Consider the following 21,803-nt stretch of genomic DNA (forward strand, 5'->3'; position numbering starts at 1 on the left):
TATAGCTGACAAATGTCGTTTCAAATTTTCAACAATTAATTCAGATCACATTTGCCATACTGGTAAAATAAACATAAAAAAACTTTTTATCTAATTACACTTCATGACTTATTAAGTGCCATTAAACTGTAAATTCCCTATTTCACGATTAAACTACTAATATCTCTTACCTCACAGAGTGTTAACAATCCATTAGGATTCGTCCTTGTAGCAAAACAATAATTAGCAGACTTGGATGACATATCAGCAAAGTAAACTCCTTTACCAAACTGAAAAACAAAATAACATTATGGAGTGTTAAACCATATGCATCATCCATGACATAATCTATAATATTGTATATTTTATTGATCCAAAATAATTTGAATATAATTTTAACTCATTAATTATGCTAAATTAACTTATGCATGAAATTAGAATACTATTTTAAATCTTTTAATAAAGCTCCTTCACTGCTGATGAGATGGCAAAACATTCTGTTTTTTAATGTACATTCTAAAAAACGCGGCAACAAATGATTTTCTTTTATATTTCATCATTTAATTTTCTTTACTTCATTTTTTTTACATTTCATTTTTCATTTTGTCAATTGATGGGAATCTTCAGTCATACAGTTCTAATAAAAGTTAATCAATTGATTTTAATCAAAGTAACAATAAATGATGCATTAATGAATTCTGGTGGAAAACACTGTCTGTAAGCATAGGATTTCAATCTAAAATCACGCTTTTGAGCAACTTTAGGTCCAACATGCACTTACAAAATGTTATACATTTTGGAACCACAACTCCGATAATACAAATGTGCACTAAAAAGTTTAGCGAGACACAAGCACAAAAAGGTCATGGAGAGAGCTTTATACATAACAGATATATCACTCCTCCAGTCTTTTTAGGGTAAACATGCAATATTTTTATTACTAAATGTATTTTACAATATTTTCATTTACTACATGTAAAAGTTGCAGTTTTCAAATAGTATGATGGTTGAATAAGACAAGACCTACCATGTATCCTGTTACTGGCGCTTCAGGAGGAGCAATACGTAGTCCTTGACCCAATATACCGGCCCAGTTTGTTATACGAGAGCCATGCCACAACAGCATCCTTGTAAAGAAAAACAACAGGTCTTTCCAAATATCATCCTTGTCTTAAAGAAAACTAAACTGATGTCTTTTAGTAAAGTTGAGTTTTGATATAACAATGAAACCATTTGAAACAACCAATATCACACATATTTGTTAGCGTAAAAGTTGTAACAGGCCAAGAGTATGAATCCACAGGAATCATGGGTGTTCTACTGGTGACACAACATTTCATCTATGATATTGGGTTTGGGTTGCAATAGGCTTTTAGGTTTAAGGTTAGGTTTAGGATCCGGTCGTGTTAAAGCGACCATACATCGCCAAATCATGGGGAAATTGAATCAATCTGAAATTTGCAAAAAGGCCAATTGACTTGCATAATATAATCCATCCGTCAGGAGAGCCTGTCGGACTAATGTGATATAATAAACGTTCAGACAGCAAGAATTTGACTGAACTCGTGATTGTTATTTACTTCAGGTTTTTGCAGTTCTAGTTTCCAACAATCCCAATTCCTAGACTCTCAGCAGGTCTCTTGATTGCTAAACCAAAATAAATATCCTTTTTGAAGTTACATGTTTCAAAGTGAAAACACACAGTTTACTTCAGGTTGGTTAGTCTATTAACTATTGCTCTCCTGTATTAGACCTCCCAGACATACCGGCATCTATTACATAACACCCCCAGGCATACACCTGAGTGAAAGACTTTAATCCCTTCTCTGTTCTGAGATTGGCCTTGATTTCCCCATGATTTGTCAATGAAAGGTCAGTCTAAATCCAAGGTTGAAGTTGGTGATTCCATCAGTGTGTGGAATTCACAACAAAGCCATTGTTGCCAGAGCAAATGTCATGGAACCACTCTACCGTATGTCCTGAAGGGGTTAGTTGGTATAGTCTTGTAAAAAAGAGGTTTCAATTGTACCATGGCACACAACGATGGATTATGCAGATTTCTTTTATTATTGTGCTTTATTCAAACATGAAGTCAGAGCTCATTGCCAAAAGCGTACATTTATAATTAGACTTCTCTTTATAGTCTATACAAAGAGATAAGCATGATTTTTTACACAGAATTTGCATAGTCCATGGTTTTGCACCATGGTAGAATTGAAACATCTTGAGAATAAGGGGCCAGAGTGTCTGTTACTTGGCAACATTGATAACAGAGCTAATCTCTGGCTCCAACCTCCTGGAAAGACAAGTTCAAGCAAAACAGCAAAGAAAACTTCATCTAGCATATAATATACTAGCTATATATACAGTCATACATATTACAAATGGCTTGCTGAAACAGACCACTGTTCAATATAACATGTGTCCTTTGGTCAGCTATTGACCATTGTTACTGATTATCTTAGACAAAGCTAATGCCAGTCCTACATGCTGTTTACAACAGAAAATAATCCTACCTGTTTCCAACATCCTTGAAGCGAGATTTCTCGCCTTCTTTCTCCAGATCAAAGACCTCGTCTACAGTCATTGTGTACTGATTGTGGGTCTTGGCATGGGTGTTCAACACATAGCTTTGGATTAACTGCATAAGAAGACATAATCGGTTGATTGATTGATTCCTGTATGGTTATTCAGAGCCCCATCTTACCAAGTGTGATTGGTCCAATCAACCAAAACTATAGAAAGCCACCAGCACCACAATTCTTTTTTCTATGATGGATAAGTCATTGCATGATTATGTAGGCCCTGTTTTTTTTTTTTACAAAGGACTGTGACAATTTCAATAAATCTTAACCATGGAAAGCCAGCAGCACCATAATTCTTAATCTATGAAGGTGTGAAATGATCCTTTTATAAACAAGTAGGATCATGCTGATGGACAAAAACAATGACAATGTACAAGAGAATAAGAATTATTTCTACGTTAGATGATGGCGTTGCTGGCTTTTCATACTTAAGATCAATCAAACTCCTTTGTAAGATGGGGCCCATGTGGTTTTGACTTCAGTGTATAAAACATGACTGATCATCAATGATCAACTGATGTAGCAGACCTTCCTATGGTATGAAAGCCTTGAATGAAAGTCTTTTGGTATGTGGGGGCATCTTGGTCTAGTGGTTATCACTCTTGTCTTCCAATAAGAGCACTTAGAGATATTTGAGACAGTAAATATTAAGAGTTAAATATAGTAAAGTTTAAAGATTCCCTGATAATTATTTAAACCCATTTCCGGTTTTTCGCATGTTATCTAAGTTGTTTCAGTGAATTACATGTATTTTCATTACATAAACAATAATGTAAAACTTATTAGTACTACCATAACCAGTCATTCAATGGATGTTGTTTTGATAAGCAACAAAATGTAACAGAATCTGACCGACTACCATTGTTTTGACTTTTGGGCTGATCATAATTCCCTGATTTTTTCCCTCATTTGAGGCATTTTTCCCAGATTTGAGGTATTTTTTTGGTCAAATTCCCTGATTTTTCTCTGACTGGAAAAAAGTAAAATAATTTTCTCTGATGGGGTGGGAACCCTGCCACCTGTTCATTTCCGGTATTCCCAACATGCTCAGATAGAAACATGCAAATTATGCAGATTCAAATGTGCAATGAAAATGATTTCAACAAATCATTTTTCAAACATCTTATATTTATCATCAATAATAGATTCAGTTCCACACCCCCCCCCTCCTTCCCATTTAAATGGAGGAACAAAGAAGCACAAACCTTGAATATTTCTGACTTCTTATCAATTGGTTTCATTTGACATTTGAGTGAATGATATTGTTGGTCGATAGGATGTTCATCTTCATTCTTCTCTGATTTAAGAACCGTTAGAGCAACCTGAATATCACTCAATGCTTCAATCAAGGCAAGCTTGGCTTTCAACTCATTCTTTGTTCGGATCACTGGAGGCCGCTGCATGCTAGAAAATAATAAAAAAAAACTGAATAACAGCTATCAGTTTTGTTTTTATATTTTACTTCCTGAATCAGTGGTAGCGATGATAATGGTATGTTATTTCTGTTAAAGGAATGATGATAAAAAATTAGTAAAATATGAAAGTACATTACTGAAGATTAACCTCAAATTTTTGCCCATTATTTTTCACAGACACTTTAATACAAATGAATGGATTTAGTAATCATGTCATGCCAGTCAATAGTAAGAGAGCAGGGTGAATTCTCCTGTGAATTTGTCATAATTATTGGATGTAGACTAAGTTTTATGACTTATTGTGTAAAAAAAATATTTTTGTGAAATTTTTTCAGGTACATGCAAACTATTGGAGCAATACAGGGAACCATCATTTAAACTGTTCGAAGTATTTTTTTCCAAATAACATACATCCCCCCAATAAAACACAACAACCTTATTCCATTAATATACAGCAAAAAAGGCAAATCACAACATTTTAAGTGAGGAAAGTACTAGGAGAGTTAAGTAAATATAAATATTAAGATCAATTTCCCAAATATTTGGAGTTTGAAAAAAGCTCATGCCAAGATATAGTTTAACCTAAATGCGATAGAAATCAGAAAAAAATGCACGATGAACTCTTATAATCATATTTCTGAAGGTTTCCACAACTTTTGCAATTGAATATTTTGCGTGGAATGCACCTGACCAAGAATATGCAAGTTTTTTTTTTTTACTTCAATCGTATACCCATACTTATCAAGAATGAATGAACTCACCCAAAATTATGTGGAATTCTGGTGTAGAATGCATCACAAGCCTGGATTAGTTTATCACCGATGATACCACCTTCTATACATTTCTCAATCTGTTTAAGAGCCAGGTAACCAGCCTTTATCTGGTCAACAGTCAGTTTACCCAGTGGAGCTTTCTGAGTATCATATTTCATCTCAATAACCATATCCTCCATTGCCTTAACATTGCAGATCAAACTTACAAGGTTCTGCAAAAAAGGAATGAATTCATAAATGAAACATAAACAAAGCTTCAATAAATTTTTTATTTCTTTGCATAACTTGCCATCTTAAAAACACCTTCCAATATTGTTGATAATGGCCCGTATTCTGAAGTCAGGTTTAACTTAGACCATGGTCTAACTAAAATGATAGGAAGCCAAAATTTTCTAAAATTCTGTTTATATTGCATATTTCTGATGTTTATTATTTCAATTCCTTATGAGGACAAATACTTCAGTTATCATTCCCAGGCAATCATGAACAATTCCAGCGTCAAATGAGTTAATAAAGTGGATTTGTACTGTTAGGGATTTGTGCCCCAATTGGCTATCCTAACTAAACTACAGGGTTTTATTCAAATTTAATTTAAACCCAAGTTCAGAATATGGGCCATATCATTATCTTTAAATTTAGTATGATTTTTTTATCTTTGAACTATTTGTATGAGAGATCACTTCCTCTACAGCTCATCCCCTCACTCTCACTTCCTAAGACTAGTATTTCATTTTGATGTGTACTTTTGATGTGTATGAGCTGATTTTTGTACAATTTTGTAAGTTTTGATTTTTGTATCTTTATGATCTGTTTGTTAATGATAATGAGTGTAAATTTATGTTTTTATTAGTGAAAAGCTCACTTATTATTGAAAAGCTCACAGAAAGGAAATTTCTCTGCACCTTTCGCTTTGAGCTTCGGAGTCCCCCAAGGTTTCTGTTGTGGGCCCTCTCCTATTTCTTCTGTACACTGGTCCTCTCGCAAAAATTATCACTAGCCATCGGGGTGTGAGTTATGCCATGTATGCAGATGACACGCAAATCTACGTATCCATGGCATCCGACCAGAAGACATATGCTGTTAATCTACTGAGTGATTGCCTCAAGGACATCAAGGTCTGGTCAGCGAAGAACAGACTCCGTCTCAATGAAGCCGAATCACAACTGCTACATCTTTCTTCGCAATTTAGAGCTACGGAGCCTCTGCCAGACTTCAATATGGCAGAGGGCATACTTAAGATGTCTGACTCTGTCAAAGACCTTGGTGTCACTTTAGACAAGCACCTTACCCTCCAGCCACATATCAGGAACATCTGCAAATCAGCATCATGGGGTTTATTTAGGATTGGTAAGGTCAAGCGAATACTCGACCAAGCCTCTACTGAAAAACTCATTCATGCCTTCGTCTCATCCCATCTAGACTACTGCTACCCCTTCTTTGCCGGCCTCCCAATTTCTTCCGTCTCTCACCTCCAGCGAATCCTCAACGCTGCGAGAATGGTAACCTTGAGCAAGAAACATGAACACATCACCCCTATTCTCCGATCACTTCATTGGCTTCCGGTTCACTCTCGCATAACCTTCAAAATTCTACTCATTGTATACAAAATTACCCATAATATGTCACCCAAATATCTCCAAGACCTTATTTCCCTTCGTTCTTCCTCTTCTGTCAGATCCTTACGTTCATCATATTCCAATAATATAATTCATGGCCCTCGACCCAATATGGTGATCGTGCATTTTCTGTAGTTGCTCCCACCCTCTGAAATAAACTCCCAATTCATATCCAAAATGCTCCCTCCGTAGAAATTTTCAAATCGTCACTTAAAGCTCACCTTTTCTCATAACTTTTTTTTTTCTTTTTTGACTGATTGACTATATATTATTATAATCTGCCAACCTGTGCGCTTTGAAACACCAGTATAAAGCGCCCTACAAATGTTATTATTATTATCTTTTCCTATACCAAGGCAATCTATTACAAAACCTACATTCATTCCAATCCATCACCACTTCAGTCTTGTGAATCTCTCCCTGCAGCTCACATTCCCTTGCCCCATTCGTTCGAAAATACCTGGTTTCTATAGCGATAAATTCAGCCTCATAATTCTTACATACCTGTACTCGGATGTCAAGCTTTGAAGGAACTGTTGGCTTGGCTTTCTTTGCATCACCTGATGATTCTGTCTCATTGTCCTAATGGGGGAAAAAACATTTCATTAATATTTCCTTTAAAAATACCCTCCCATATAAACATGATGGGGTAAAAATATGATAGATTGTATAAAGCACAGAGGAGTATTTTTATGATTATAACATAATTGTTAGTTTCAATTGGAGGTTATTGTCATCATAATGTAAATATATCTGTATTAAAATCACTGAAAGAATTATGAACTATAGACAAATACAATATTTATTACAGACAACACATTATGATTTTAATTTTGCCTAGTATACCCATCTGCTAAATTAAACTATCCTTAAGGAACCACTTCATATACCACATGACAAGACTTGTAGTATGTTATATTAATTTATAATTGGGAGAACTCCTATTCCATTGTGTGCTTTTAAACTAATTAACTATGATGTGACACATTACCAAATACCTAACATGACTGAAAATTTTGTTTATATTTTTTAAATGGGATAAAAAGCATTTTTGCTCACATGCAAACTGTAATTACAAAATGGCTTACACTGTCATGCAGGTGGAGGCAAATTCCTTGGAACAGGTCATTTGTTCAAATTGGGCTAAATCTAAGTTAGAAGAGGCATGTAACACATGCAATGCTTATTGTGTTCTGTAAGTTTACTTTGACCATTTGACTTATGGAAGAATAAACTTTATCATCTGAACTATATTTGATCATAGGAAGGGGTGGTCATGGAGTCTGGGTCCCATATTATATTACTTCTTAAAGGACAAGTCCACCCCAATAAAAAGTTTATTTGAATAAAACTTATCCAACAATCGTAACACTGAAAATTTCATCAAAATCAGATGTAAAATAAGAAAGTTATGACATTTTAAAGTTTTGCTTAAGTTCACAAAAGTTATATGCACATTCTGGTCGGTATGCAAATGGGCAGACTCATGATGTCAGCCACTCACTATTTCTTTTGTATTCAATTATATGAAAGATGAAAAATTATAAGGAAATGGAACCCAGGTCTATGTTGCTTAGTAATAAATACAATACTTTGAATTGTTTGCACTACTAGATCCACTAATTTTGGTGATATACATGTTTAGATGACACCTAGATAGATCCTTGTGATTTGATTTGTTGTTTGATGTCGTTCATTCAGCCCATTTTGCAATGAAATCATCAACCGTGCAATTTTGGATCCATTCATCGTGCAATTTTGGACCCATACGATTTTGTCCATTGCACGCACGCACCGAGACTGCAGCTGCATGCAGGCACCAGCGGCACGCATGTTGCAATGACGAAACAATCAACAGACCGAACTCGCATTGCATGAGCATGTTTTGCAATGAAATTCATAAATTTTATATTAAAAAAAATCAACTTTTAGGTGTCATATAAACCAAATAATGAATGTTTTTTTTTCATCCCTGCAATGGACAGAATACTTCATTCGGTGAAAGATGAAATGAATGATCCATTCATCTCAGCTACGCCTCAATAAACATTTATTATCTGTATATTTTATACCTTATACCCATCATCCAAGTGCTATGTCATAATGCATTGGGAAGTTGATGCATAGAAAGATGTAAGCAATACAAAATAAATGATCATTCATCTCACATCATGATTGTAATATACTTACCTTGATATCATAATCCATCTTGAGTAGATCATATTTCCCTGCTACCTTCACAAAGCTATCTTTATTCATCCATTCATTTTTAGTCTTGTCCCAAAACTTCTGCTCAAATGTAGACTTTGCTTTTTCAAGATCAGTTCCACAGTTGACAAGGTTGTTCTGACCTTTGTGTCCAACTGTAGTTGGATAAGAAAGGAATTCATAGTTGCATTACCAGAATGACACAGAACATTTCTTTCCTTGTAATTCCTTAAGAGATAGTTAGAGTAAGTAGACTATTGCAGCAGCCCATATGATACTTCTTGTAGAATCATTTTCCCCATAAAATCCAGTATTAATATAATTGTTGTGTAAATTTACCATTGACCACTGCAATAAAACTTCAAAGTACATTATAGGTATTGTACAATGCCTATTCAGCGCACTGCTGCTGCAGATAAGATGCAAGTTTGAGGGATTTTGCTTTTTGCTTTCAATAATTCTTTCTCATTCTTATAAACATAGGAAAAATTTATTACTGTTTATATTTTGCTAACTTTTGATGTGTTGTACAACACAAATGCAAATATTCTTAATTGTGCAATGGTGAGACAGATCATGGTTTCATTGAAGTGTACAGCAACAGAAAACAGAATAAAAAAAAAGTCAAGAGGCTACAGGTCACCCACCACCAACATCATCCAGGCAGACAAGGCTACAAAAATTTGGACAATGTGGTTCTCTGCAGCATGAGGTTTTTTCCTGCTCCATTATCAGGACAAACATCAAGACCAGAATCAGATCAGCCACTTACATGTATGTTTAAAGCAATGCCTTGAAAGTTTGGTGCATTTCTAAACAGTGTAAAAGCCTTCATGAAATGCACATAAATGGTGTAAAGAGTGAAGATTTAATTGATTAACTACATTATGTAAAACTGATATAAAATTTAAAACACAAGCAAATTAGTGCAATCCCAGAAATCTTTGCACTTGAAAATTGGTATCCAAAATACTTGCTTATACTCAGATAATGAATATTCTTACCTCTACCCCATCGGAACCAAACATGGTACCATTTCCTACTCGTCTCCTCCAGAAGCTGTATCACATAATATTTGTTGTTGTTGTTCTTCAAATTAGTCTGTTAATGTAAAGAAAATAAAAAAATCTTGAAGGTCTCATTATAACTACAGGTTAATCTATATATTTCACACAGCAGTATGCAGTAAGTGCTATTCCATTTTTTCCAATCTGGATATTAATTTGGCACACATTTCTAGTTTAAGTTACTAGGGACATAAGTAATGTCTTCCCACAGATTTTACACTACCATTTTTTGTTCACAAGTCAAAGTATACCTTACCTATTTTCTTCAAATGTTCATGCTCTAAGATCAATGTATTGAGTAATTACCACCATTGCCACTATTTTATTATTCAAATGCATTTTACTGTTTAAAAGTGTGTGATTTTTGTTGTTGATTGTGCAAAAATTAAGGTATGACATTCTATTTCACTTTCTACAGATTATTTATAAAATCTTACACTCTAAAACAAGTTGAGTAATTACCTGATTAAGCATGGCATCATACATTGCTGAGGTAGCATCCATATAAACCTGTGCTTTACCAGACATCTGAACACATTCACTATCTACAGGAGGTCTATTACCAGTGATCCTCACTGTCTTCACACCTAAAAACAAAAATACAAGAACACTTTCATATCCTAGGAACAAATATCAAATTAGAAGTGTTCTCAAATGGAAAAAAAAAGAATATTTTGGATACTTTTCATGTAAAGTGTAATGTGCAAGACATAATCAAAATAATATAAAGAAGATGGTTGATCACATAGTGGTGCATTTTTTTTAATGTTTAAAAATGTGAAATGACATACAAATTGATTCCAATTAAAGAAAATTCACAAGAAAGTTCAGCAAAGAATAGGCATATGAACCCCCTCCATTCAAACATAAATCAATTTTCTATAAATGTACCCTTTTCAATAACACATTTCCATTGGGATAAATTCTGTTTGAACAAATTTTAAACCAACATAAAATATCTCACTGTAACAGTCATTTTCATTCAGTTTCTCGAGCAGTCTATATAAACATTTAAATGAGCATGCAATTCAGTCTTTGGCTGCTATTTTTCATATTCCTCAATAAACCTTTTAGTCAGGGGCCTTAGGCCTTAAATTTGAAGTTTTGGGGACAGAGTTTACAAAAGCACCAAACTTTCCCTATGTCACTATTAGGTCAATAGCTTCATTTTTTCCCACAGAACATGGTGTTGAAAATTGCATCTTCATGCAAAAATATGCTAATTTATGCAAATTAGCAGTATTTTATGCATGAAGCCATATGCCATCAGGAATCAATTAATATTTTTTTTTTCAAAAGGTACCAAACTTTAGGAAAGTCTATATCAGGTCAATAGCTTTAATTTTTCCCACAGGACATGGTGTTGAAAATTGCATCTTCATGCAAAAATATGCTAATTTATGTAAATTAGCAGTAATTTATGCATGAAGCCATATGCCAATGGGAATTAATAAAAGTTAATAAAAAGATACCAAACTTTAGGAAAGTCTCTATCAGGTCAATAATTTTAATTTTTCCCACAAAACCTGGTGCTGAAAATTGCAACTTTATGCAAAAATATGCTAATTTATGTAAATTAGCAGTAATTTATGCATGAAGCCATATGCCAATAGGAATTGATTAATTAAAGTAAATAAAGAGATACCAAACCAAAGAAAGTCTCTCTTAGGTCAAAAGCTTTAAATTTCCTTATCAAACATGATATTGAAATCATGTTTTTATGCAAAAATATGTTAATTTATGTAAATTAGCAGTTGATTTATGCATGAATAGTAAAAATTAGTAAAAAGGAATAAAAAGAAACAAAACTTAAAGAAAATCTCTATCAGATCCATAGATTTAATTTCCCTATCAAACGTGCTATTGAAAATCCCGTCTTCATGCAAAATATGCTAATTTATGTAAATTAGCAATTATTTCATATGTGTAAATTAGTCCCATTCCAGTGGGTTTAACAGTGGAAAGGGGGCCAAACTGTTGAAGTACCTCTATCACTCAGTTCAAATCTTCAATTGTATGCTATTGAAAATCCCGTTTCCATGCAAAAGTGTGTTATATTATGTAAATTAACAATAATTTATGTATGAAGCTGTATTCCATTGACTAATATATATTATTAAAGCATAAAGCCGTATGCCAACCGGAACAATGGCAAAAATCGAGCCAGAGCGGCCAGAATCGAGCCGAATTTAGCCCGAATCCTCCGATTTTCGCCAAATGACGACCTGAATAACGACCCGAATCGAACGATTATGCCCGAATTTGCAAAGTACGCCACAGAATTTTCCGAAAATGTGCCAGATTCTTTCGAAATGGGCTATAATTTACCGATTCGGCAGCTTTTTGGATGCCATTTTTCTAATTTCTGGCCAATTCGTAAGATATGGGGGGGGGCAAGAGTCGGACCTTTAATTACTCTACGACTGATACGAATCGAGTCTTCCCAAAATACCCCAAAATGCCTCCAAAAATCCAACCGAATTCCATCGGAATACATCCCAAATGTGGCCCGAATGGAATTTGTTGTGGACACATTCGGGAATAGTCTGGAGGGTATTCGGCTGGTTTTGAACATTTCAAAATGAGTTGAATTTTTCAGCGAATGCTCCCGGATTTTCTTGCATTTACGAAGGCAAAACAGAATATTCCTGAAACCACCAGAATACGTGTATATGGATGGATTCGCAGCTGATTCGGTTCCGTTCCAACCCTAGCTTTAAACAAAGGGTTACACCGAAACCAAAATTCTCCCGAACAAAGTCGGATCAATTCTGCCCAAAATGGCCTGGATTCGGTACTTATTCATCTCGGATTCGAGGAGCACCCGGAATCGCTTTGGAAGGATCCGGGACTATTCTGTTCTCCCTCCCCAACGGAAACATTCGTGGAGAGATTCTGCTTGTCTTGAAAATTTTAAAACCAGCCGAATATCCTCCAAAATACTCCAGAATGTGGCCAAGACACATTTTTTCGAGCCACATTTGGGATGTATTTGGATGGAATTCGGTTGAATTAATTTTGGGGAGGCATTTGGAAAATTATTTTGGGAAGTCGATAGCTCTGATTCGGGACCTATTCCAGACAGATTCGACTCTGATTCGGCCTAAATTGTTGGGAGAATTTGGTCTTGGTGTTACCTTAGTTTTAGAGATAGAGATCAATTCATAAGCCAATAAAGAAAAATCACTGAAATTATTCAAGTCACCTTCAATCAAGGGACGACAGAAAAAGGAGGATCAGGTCTCTTTGCTCAAAACTTGTGTCCCTGTTCTAAAAAAAATGTACATAGTTGTCAGAGGGGCAGACATGGACAGCTTTTTCTGCCATGAGAACCATCCATATACCCTCCTTTTTCTGACAGGGGAAAACTCTACTTGGGAAAGAAATCTGACCTCTTGAATTGCTTTGAAAAGAAAGATGAAATACTGTTTATCTTTTCCATATGATTTCGGTTTTTTTTTAATTGTGAAAGAGGTATGCACAGGATTTATAATTTGCATAAATTTGCATTTTAAACATGATGCTCTCCTCTGGTCGCATGGAAAGTCACCATAATGAATGAATTGTGTAACAGTGTCTCATATGCATAGTGTTGTGCTTGTCCCTCGGTTTAAAACCTCAAAATAGGATAGTTGATGAGTTTTACACATATTTGCATAAATTTTGCATAAATTTGCATTAACATTGAAAATTGATTCTTATTCAGGAGCTGTACAGAAAGCAATCTAGATTTGATGCCCCGTCAAAATAAATCCCAAATACCCCCATCCCCCCGAAAAAAAGAAAAGAAATAGGCTTCTATAGAAAAGTTTAGGTCTGTACTATACATATACATCAATTCACGGTGAATAGTGTGATGTTGCATAATTTTGCATAAATTAGCCCTATGAAAAAGGATTCCAGTCATTGATATCGAGGCATCCTATCAAGAATTAATGCTTTTGGTACCAGTGACACATGTGGAAAAAATTGTGATTTTGACAATTCTATATGTCGATATATGGTAATACATGTGTTTTTACATGTGATTTGCATATAATTTGCATAAATTAACCTTAAAAATTGATTCATACTCACCAATTTTATAAAAATCGACCTGCAGTTAAATGCTTAGCAAAAGAAAACCCAAATACACACAAATTGGGCATTTAAAAATTATTTTTAGTGAGATATGGTGAATTATGAGTTTTTTGCATAAAATTTGCATAAATTAGCATTTTAAAATAGGGTGCCCTTCACCGATTTCAGGGCACCCTATCTAGAATTAATGCTTTTGATACCAGGGACCCACATGCAAAAAATGGCGCTTTTGTAAATCCTGTCCCCAAAATTTTGCTAAGGCCCCTGACTATTTCAATCAATCAAGCTGGGTCATACTTATATTAGTCTTTTGATATCTTTTTTTTCAAAGTGCAATGACAAGGATGGACATGGGCACAAACCTTCATTCCATCTTCCTGACTTTGTCTTTGGTTTGGCTTTTGATGTACTTGGTTGTTCTTCTTGCTCCTCCTCCATCTGTTCCTCTTCCTCTTCCACCTTTGGTTCATTCTTGACCTTTCTACCACTCTTTGTCTTCTTCTCTACACCATTTGTTGATTCTTTTACAAGTTTGATGGATGAACTTGGTGGATTGTGTTCTATATCAAACCATAAATAGCTCAAACTTTTCAAGTGCTCGATTCACAAGATATCAAATAACCCTGGTTTAACCAATCTTAACGTTTACTTATTCATGATATAATTCCTTTATTTTGTTGGTAAAAGATGCCCCAAATCAATAACAAATGACTTCTACCAAATGTATGATTTCAGAAGAGTTCAACAATACCATCGATTAAAGGGCGTTATGAAATAGGAATTTATAAATTCCTAACTTTTCTACAAGGCTCAGATTCTCATAAGCAATTCAGATGAAGGAAAGAAATTGTGAAGAAAATCAATATAATGTCACATAATACTATATTATGAGAAAATATGAGACATAACATAAAGAAAATAAAAAAGTGATATCCATAAAAGAAATTGAGGCTTGACAAATAATTTAAAGAGGCGCAATAAAAGATGAATTTCCCAATGGGTTTGATTAAAAAGCACAAGTTTCTGCAAATGATCTTGGTATGTATTTTTTTCTGTTCGTTTATCAAACCCACAAAAAAAAAGACAATAAATGAATGGAGCCCAACAAAGGATATCAAAATATTTCTGATCACAGCATGATATACAAACAAAAGTTTTCAGACTTTAAAAAGTATTCATTGATTGGCCATTCTAGTCAGTAAAACTGTGCACAATTTTTATTCAACTGAGATTAAATTCTGTACATTTTTGGGAAAAGTTTTATGGGCAACCTATCAACTAACTTATTGAGATAATTACACTAACTGTTCATTCTGGAAATGAATTACAATGATTTCTTTTTAAATTATACAATAAAGGGTCCCCAATCAATATTTTGGATCTAATTATCTGCACTCCTGCATATTGTAATTACCTGTTTTTAGTCTTTGGATCTCCCTAACCACATCTGTATCATCATTACATTGTTCCATGTCATTCAGATTGATTGTATAACTCCTTCCAGCAATTATCAAGGAGACTGTGTCATCACTGTTTTGACGTCCATTTTCTAGTGCGATGGATTCTGATGGACTGTAGGCATTCCAACGCCTCTTTTCATCTTTCCATTGCCACACAAAATCTAAAAAAGGCAAGGAGTATAGAAATACCCAAAATGAGAAAATGTCAATAGTCATATATTTTGTGATTTTTAGTACTAGTGATTTTCCTTCAAGATAAAAACATCAAACGTTCATTTCCGAGTCTAAAGAGTTTTTAATCGACTTAATGCCAATTGGTGAAAATAAAAATATGTGAAGAGACTTTTATCTGCCTTTTGAGCCTGATGAATATTAAAAAAAGTATGGTATAGGTAATATTATTTATATAATAAAAATTAGAGTGAATTAATAGTACAAACCAAGTAGCTAGCACTTCCAAGGTGATTTTGAATTTTTGAAATGAAGCTGAGAAAGTAAACAGTGCGATGAATTCCTATAAAAGATATTAAAGTGCATTATAGAGAAACACCCCCCCCCCATCAGTTAAGTGATTTTAGCATGTGATCAATCTAGGACTCTTATGATAGTGATGAGAAATTTGAAGATAAACTTACATTGATTTCCATCTTGAATACAGCATCTTATTCTCCTTTCCCATCCAGTGGTACAGTTCCTTTGAACCATTCTATCCAGTTTAACTTCTAGTGTCTTTCCAGCTGCTTCAAACTTTACATTCTGACCATCTCCATCAAGACTGTCGTTGATAGCTTTAGTGAGTTCTGCAGCACAGGCTGTCCATATGCCCTTGTCTCCTTCCCACTGCCAGCAGAGAGGAACTCGTCTTGATGGCTTGAACTTCTTAGATGGAGAAGACTCACCATCATCTCCTCCTATAAATCATTGAAAGTCATAAGAATTAAGTGACTTTGTGGACAAAACATCTAGAAAATTATAGTAGAGACAGTCTATCTTCTATCTATTTTTTCTATTTTTTAATTTTTTGCTGTCTAGCCATGGCCTAGAGTGAAAACTCTGCTGTTTCAGAATAGTTTTCAACACTTTCTAATATTTTTCAGTCCTCCTACACAGAGAGGAGACTCCCACAGGACTTGTAGTGGTGGAGGTTCACCAATGATTAATTACAGCATCTATGGGAAAAAGGGTGAGCTCCCTCACCCTCTTCTAGTGGGCAAAATACAGTGTGTATCAAAAAAATGCTTACGCTTAGAAAAAATACTGTACAATTATACATTTGTAATATCCTGAAGATTTTTCCACATTTTAACATTGGAACAGGTACATTTAAGCAAATGACGATATAACTGTCAAAAAAATATTTCCACTTGAGTGAGCACCACATACTTTCGAAAAGTGAGTGAAAAATGATTTGTGCAGAACTTTGAAATAGTTAAATGCGAACAAAAAGTAGACCTTCATCATGAAGAACACATGGAAAATTCACCTAGTAAAATTGATTTGAAGATATCCTTTACTTTTTAAAAACTTGTTTCCTTAACCAAAACACTTCGGGTCATTTTCAAACAAAAGTGGACATGGGGGTGAAAATTAAAACTTGCTAGAAATCATTAGGCTTCAATTTTTTTTAAACTAGACATCTTGAAGTATATTTTTCCATTTCATTTACATAAAATTATTAATTATGTCTTGAGATACAGTGAATTTTATGCAAGGGAAATTAAATGTTACAAAATGTTGATTTTTGCATTAAAATTCACATATTGCCTATCACAATATAAAATTTGTATTAGAAGCACATTTGTTGGCAAGATACAAGCTGTGTATTGTATCTAACTACTAAATAGCAAAAAAAAAATTCTGTGAAGTGTTTTTCTGAAAAAAATTGGGTTTCAAAGTTTTCAAAACTGGTTGTCGTGTCACTCACGTTTTAAATGCAAAAAGTTTTCTAGAGCTGTATATTCTGAAAATTAATTTATCCCAGTACTGGAGCAAATACAGTTTATTTGTACCTTATTGTATATAAAGTTACTTGGTCCAATGTGTTAAGGTGAAGCTAAAATTAACTGTTAAAGTTGTGTCGTGTCACTCACAATGTCGTGTCACTCACGAAATGTCGTGTCACTCACGGTATTATATTGTGTATAAAAAAGGACATCCAGTAATTTTTGAAGCGTTTTACCAGGGATACAGTCAAAATGTTGTTCCTGACATCATTTAGGCCTATTTTAGGCTAATAATTTCCTCCATCTTCCTAATTTTACTCCTTTTTATGGAAATATTGAATTTGACATTAAGTTCATCTATTTTCTCTCCTCTCCATGGTTGCCTTGGTTTAAAAAATCCTGACAATTTTCCATTGGTGTGAAGACTCGGATCCTAATTCATATTTTGGTGAATGTACTGTGATTAAGAATATAACAACATAGTCAATCAACACAAAATTATGAATGTATCAAGAGAACAAGTGGAATGCCTCTGGCCGTCTCACCTGCATCACGCAGTTCAATATAGCAGCAGTGCTGACTTTGAATACTACTCTAACTCGCACAAGATGTTCAGTGATACATGGTTACTCTTATGTCCACTTTTTATGAACTAGACCAATAAACTTACAGAGATATGATGGTTATTCACCAAAAAACCCCAACATGGCCAAAGTTCATTGACCTTACATGACCTTTGACCATGATCATGTGACGTGAAACTCAAACAGGATATTCAGTGATACTTGATTACTCTTATGTACAAGTTTCATGAATCAGATCCATAAACTTTCAAAGTTATGATGGTAAATCAACAGATACACCCAATTCGGCCAAAGTTCATTGACCTTTGACCTTGGTCATGTGACCTGAAATGTGCACAGGATGTTCAGTGATACTTGATTACTCTAATGTCCAAGTTTAATGAACTAGCCCAATAAACTTCCAAAGTTATGATGGTAATTCAACAGATACCCCCGATTCGGCCAAAGTTCATTGACCCTAATGACCTTTGACCTTAATCATGAGACCTGAAACTTGCACAAAATTTTCAGTGATGCTTGATTACTATTATGTCCAAGTTTCATGAATCAGATCCATAAATTTTCAAAGTTATGATGGGAATTCAACAGATATCTCCAATTCGGCCAAAGTTCATTGACCCTAAATGACCTTTGACCTTGGTCATGTGACGTGAAACTCATGCAGGATGTTCAGTGATACTTGATTAACCTTACGTCCAAGTTTCATGAACTAGGTCCATATATTTTCTAAGTTATGATGACATTTCAAAAACTTAACCACAGGTTAAGATTTCGATGTTGATTCCTCCAACATGGTCTAAGTTCATTGACCCTAAATGACCTTTGACCTTGGTCATGTGACATGAAACTCTAATAGGATGTTCAGTAATACTTGATTAACCTTATGGCCAAGTTTCATGAACTAGGTCCATATACTTTCTAAGTTATGATGTCATTTCAAAAACTTAACCTCAGGTTAAGATTTGATGTTGACGCCGCCGCCGCCGCCGCCGCCGCCGCCACCGCCGCCGCCGCCGTCGCCGCCGCCGTCGGAAAAGCGGCGCCTATAGTCTCACTTTGCTTCGCAGGTGAGACAAAAACCACTATACTTTAGCAATGGACATATTTACAATGCATAAATGGTTGGTGTTGGTGATGGGTCAAGTCATAGGTCTAGGTATTACTCGAACATTCTGTGTCTGCATTTACAGAAATGAGCAGAAAGTTCACTTTTCTTTTGAGCAATGTTATTTCTTTGTTATACTCATAGCGAGAAAAGTCAGGGATCCTTTTTTGAAATTTGCAGAAATTTTAGTAGTAAAGTAGTGTGTATAAGAGATCACCATGAACACCAAACATTTTTTCAAATTCGGAAAAGAAAATGTTTTTCTTTTCCTTCTGATTGATTAAATCAACCTTTTCATTTGCCATAAAGCTTGTATTCCAGGACATGACATAAACAAATTTGCAAGAAAACATAAACATTTCAGGTGAGAATGTACTGAGATTTGACAGAACATTTTGGATATTGCTTGAAGCAGCTACATGCCAAGTTCAAAATCACTATTTGTTCGGCCACCATTCATACAGCTAGTGATTCACTACATGTAGGGTCTGAACAGCTAACTACCGTAAGCGGGCCGATGTGTGTTCAGAGCAGATTTGCATTTACACATATTCATTACAACAAAATAATGCATGTTCATGTAGGTCCCAACAAGTCTCAACCGAGACCACATTTTGATTTGAGCAACTTTGGATGGGTTGCCATGTACCAGTAGATCAATTTTTTTTTTTTTTGGGGGGGTACCCTGATAAGAACAGAGCTGGACCTCGAGGGGAAAAAGCTACTGAGGTATAAAGGGAGCCTGATTGGGATGCTGAATTGGATTTTAGTGTGACATCCAAGGGCTTAGAAAAGGAAAGGCTAATGACTTGTAACTGTCTTGTTGTTATGTAATAGTAGCAGACTGCAAGAATCAGGTACTGACTGCGCCTTTCACCTTGTTGCTTTCCCTGGATTCCCGTGGTATGGTATATGATCAAATAGTTAGCAATGAAAAGGCGCTTACAAGATTCCAGCTAAAAGCATAGCTCTGAATTTTGGTACAGTGCCTACATATACTGCCTTGGGAGGGTCTACATACAACAGTGTTCAGGAGAAAACCTATGCTTGTTGAGTTGAATTCCCAAGTTTCTCAAGGATTTGCTGATAGTCCATCTGAAGTGTGCAGCAACGTGATTGTGGTTTGGTACCAAAAAAGACATTGAAACTGCCATGTCCTATTTGGACAATGCCTAAAATATTAAAGGAGGATAATATTCTAATCCAATATTTCAAGAAAAAGGAGTCATACATGACATCATTGGCTACCAGACCATGCCAGATGATGTGAGTGACTATTGAGAATACCTTTCTTACAAGGAAAAATTATTCCATCCGTTGTGGATGCTGAACTTTCATATACAGATAGGGAGAAAGAGTTAAAGTTTTGAATGATATCTGGCCACAAAAAGAATGTTTGAGTTGATGTCAATGCCAAGACCTCATAACACCTCCTTCAAGTGCCCCCTCCTCCTCTAAAGAGGAGAGTGGTAGAAGCCCTAGTGTGACAATGTGGTATGGTAGAGGGAATGTGAGTTGATGGGCAAACATGACCATAAACCAAGAATAAAACATCAGGATGACATGTTATGAACTTCAAAGAAAGCAGTTATTATGTAATTAAGCTTGTTTTTTGGTTAATGGTATTTTACTCTTCTACATCATGCAAAAAATACTTTCAATGTTGAGATAAATGTTGTATTTTTGCACTTGTCGTGTCACTCACGTTTTGGATGTCGTGTCACTCACGGTATATAGGAGGGTACCATTTTCCATAGAGAAGGTTTGATTGATTTTGACTATATGTGTTGGATAGGTACACTATTTATGTCCATTTACTGGTACTCACAATACTCCATGACAACTACTTGGGCACGAATCCAACCATGTGTGTTAATGGTCAGAAACCCATGTCCGAAATTTGTCGTGTCACTCACGCACCGTTTTTTAATCATATCTACTAAACGAATTGTTGAATTCAAATCAAACTTGTAGTGGCCCATGCCAGTCCTACATTGTATATAATATAGTAGTCATGATTGATTCATAACCTTTAAGTTTGAAGATATGAGCCCTTAAACCTCTCCGATTGTCGTGTCACTCACGTTTGAAAATGACCTTCGTAGATTGTATTGGACCCCACCCAACTCCCTCACACACCGAGAAAATCATGACAATTTTTGCTCTACACTGAGCTGTGATTTACATAACATGGCTTAGGCTTGATTTTCATTTTGTTAATCATTGTCAAGCTTGGGAAAAGTTTGGAGAAACAAGTATTAAATTAAAAATGAAATGTAAACCCACTTTAAATGATAAAAACCTAGTGAAAAATGCTGGAGATGTCTGATATAAACTTTTGTTCAGATTTAGTTATGTCCTCAGATCCAACTTGCACAAAGAGGGTAACAGTTGTGCTTACTAAATGTTGAAATTTCAATTTGGGTGGCAAAATTGTTGCGAAATGCTTGAATGTATCCATTTAGTTACAATTGTTTAAAAGTGCAAGGGAAATGTATGAGATATGTTTCGCAGGGTAAGCTGATTTTCGCCCTTTCCCCTTGTCACAGCGTGAAAACAAGCATTTCTGCGCAGATTTCTGCGAGCTTTACAAAAATGGACAGTGCTCGCTCAAGTGTGATAATCTGTCAAAGCTTATACTTTCATTGGATAGATGAGACCCAAACCCCAGAATATATGTGAAAAAATTACCCACATGTATATTTTTGAATTCCCAGGGCTTTTTCAAAGTGTAAACTTTTTTTGATATGCACTGTATAGAGCATGAATGTAAATAAGCTACTCATTAATATATTTCAGCTGACCAGCTTTTTGAGCATACGAATACACCAGACAGTCAATCGTTTTGCATCACTACTTTCAAGGGACTAGGGCTGTTATCGATAACGTCTTTATCGCTAGTCTTGTCGATAATTGCTTGTTTTTTTGCCACTTAGCGCTCGTTGTTGACAATACCCGCTATTATGTAGGTACACTGATTTTCCGCGA

At 35.1% G+C, this 21,803-nt stretch overlaps 1 protein-coding gene across 1 annotated transcript in view; it reads right to left on the reverse strand.

Annotated features, from left to right (window-relative positions):
• The window catches only part of LOC121408064 (poly [ADP-ribose] polymerase 2-like), a 31,232-nt gene that overhangs the window by 5,260 nt on the left and 4,169 nt on the right, over positions 1 to 21,803 (reverse strand). Inside the window, exons 2-13 of the mRNA XM_041599387.1 lie at positions 15,819 to 16,094; positions 15,138 to 15,344; positions 14,086 to 14,283; positions 10,106 to 10,230; positions 9,581 to 9,677; positions 8,559 to 8,731; positions 6,873 to 6,950; positions 4,741 to 4,964; positions 3,770 to 3,968; positions 2,496 to 2,620; positions 1,007 to 1,106; positions 171 to 269 (exon numbers count right to left, since the gene is read on the reverse strand). Coding sequence (XP_041455321.1) covers positions 171 to 269; positions 1,007 to 1,106; positions 2,496 to 2,620; positions 3,770 to 3,968; positions 4,741 to 4,964; positions 6,873 to 6,950; positions 8,559 to 8,731; positions 9,581 to 9,677; positions 10,106 to 10,230; positions 14,086 to 14,283; positions 15,138 to 15,344; positions 15,819 to 16,094 — 1,901 coding nt within the window. The remainder of the gene's footprint in view (positions 1 to 170; positions 270 to 1,006; positions 1,107 to 2,495; positions 2,621 to 3,769; positions 3,969 to 4,740; positions 4,965 to 6,872; positions 6,951 to 8,558; positions 8,732 to 9,580; positions 9,678 to 10,105; positions 10,231 to 14,085; positions 14,284 to 15,137; positions 15,345 to 15,818; positions 16,095 to 21,803) is intronic.

Source organism: Lytechinus variegatus, chromosome 2, assembly GCF_018143015.1.
Source record: "Lytechinus variegatus isolate NC3 chromosome 2, Lvar_3.0, whole genome shotgun sequence".
NCBI lineage: Eukaryota > Metazoa > Echinodermata > Echinoidea > Temnopleuroida > Toxopneustidae > Lytechinus > Lytechinus variegatus.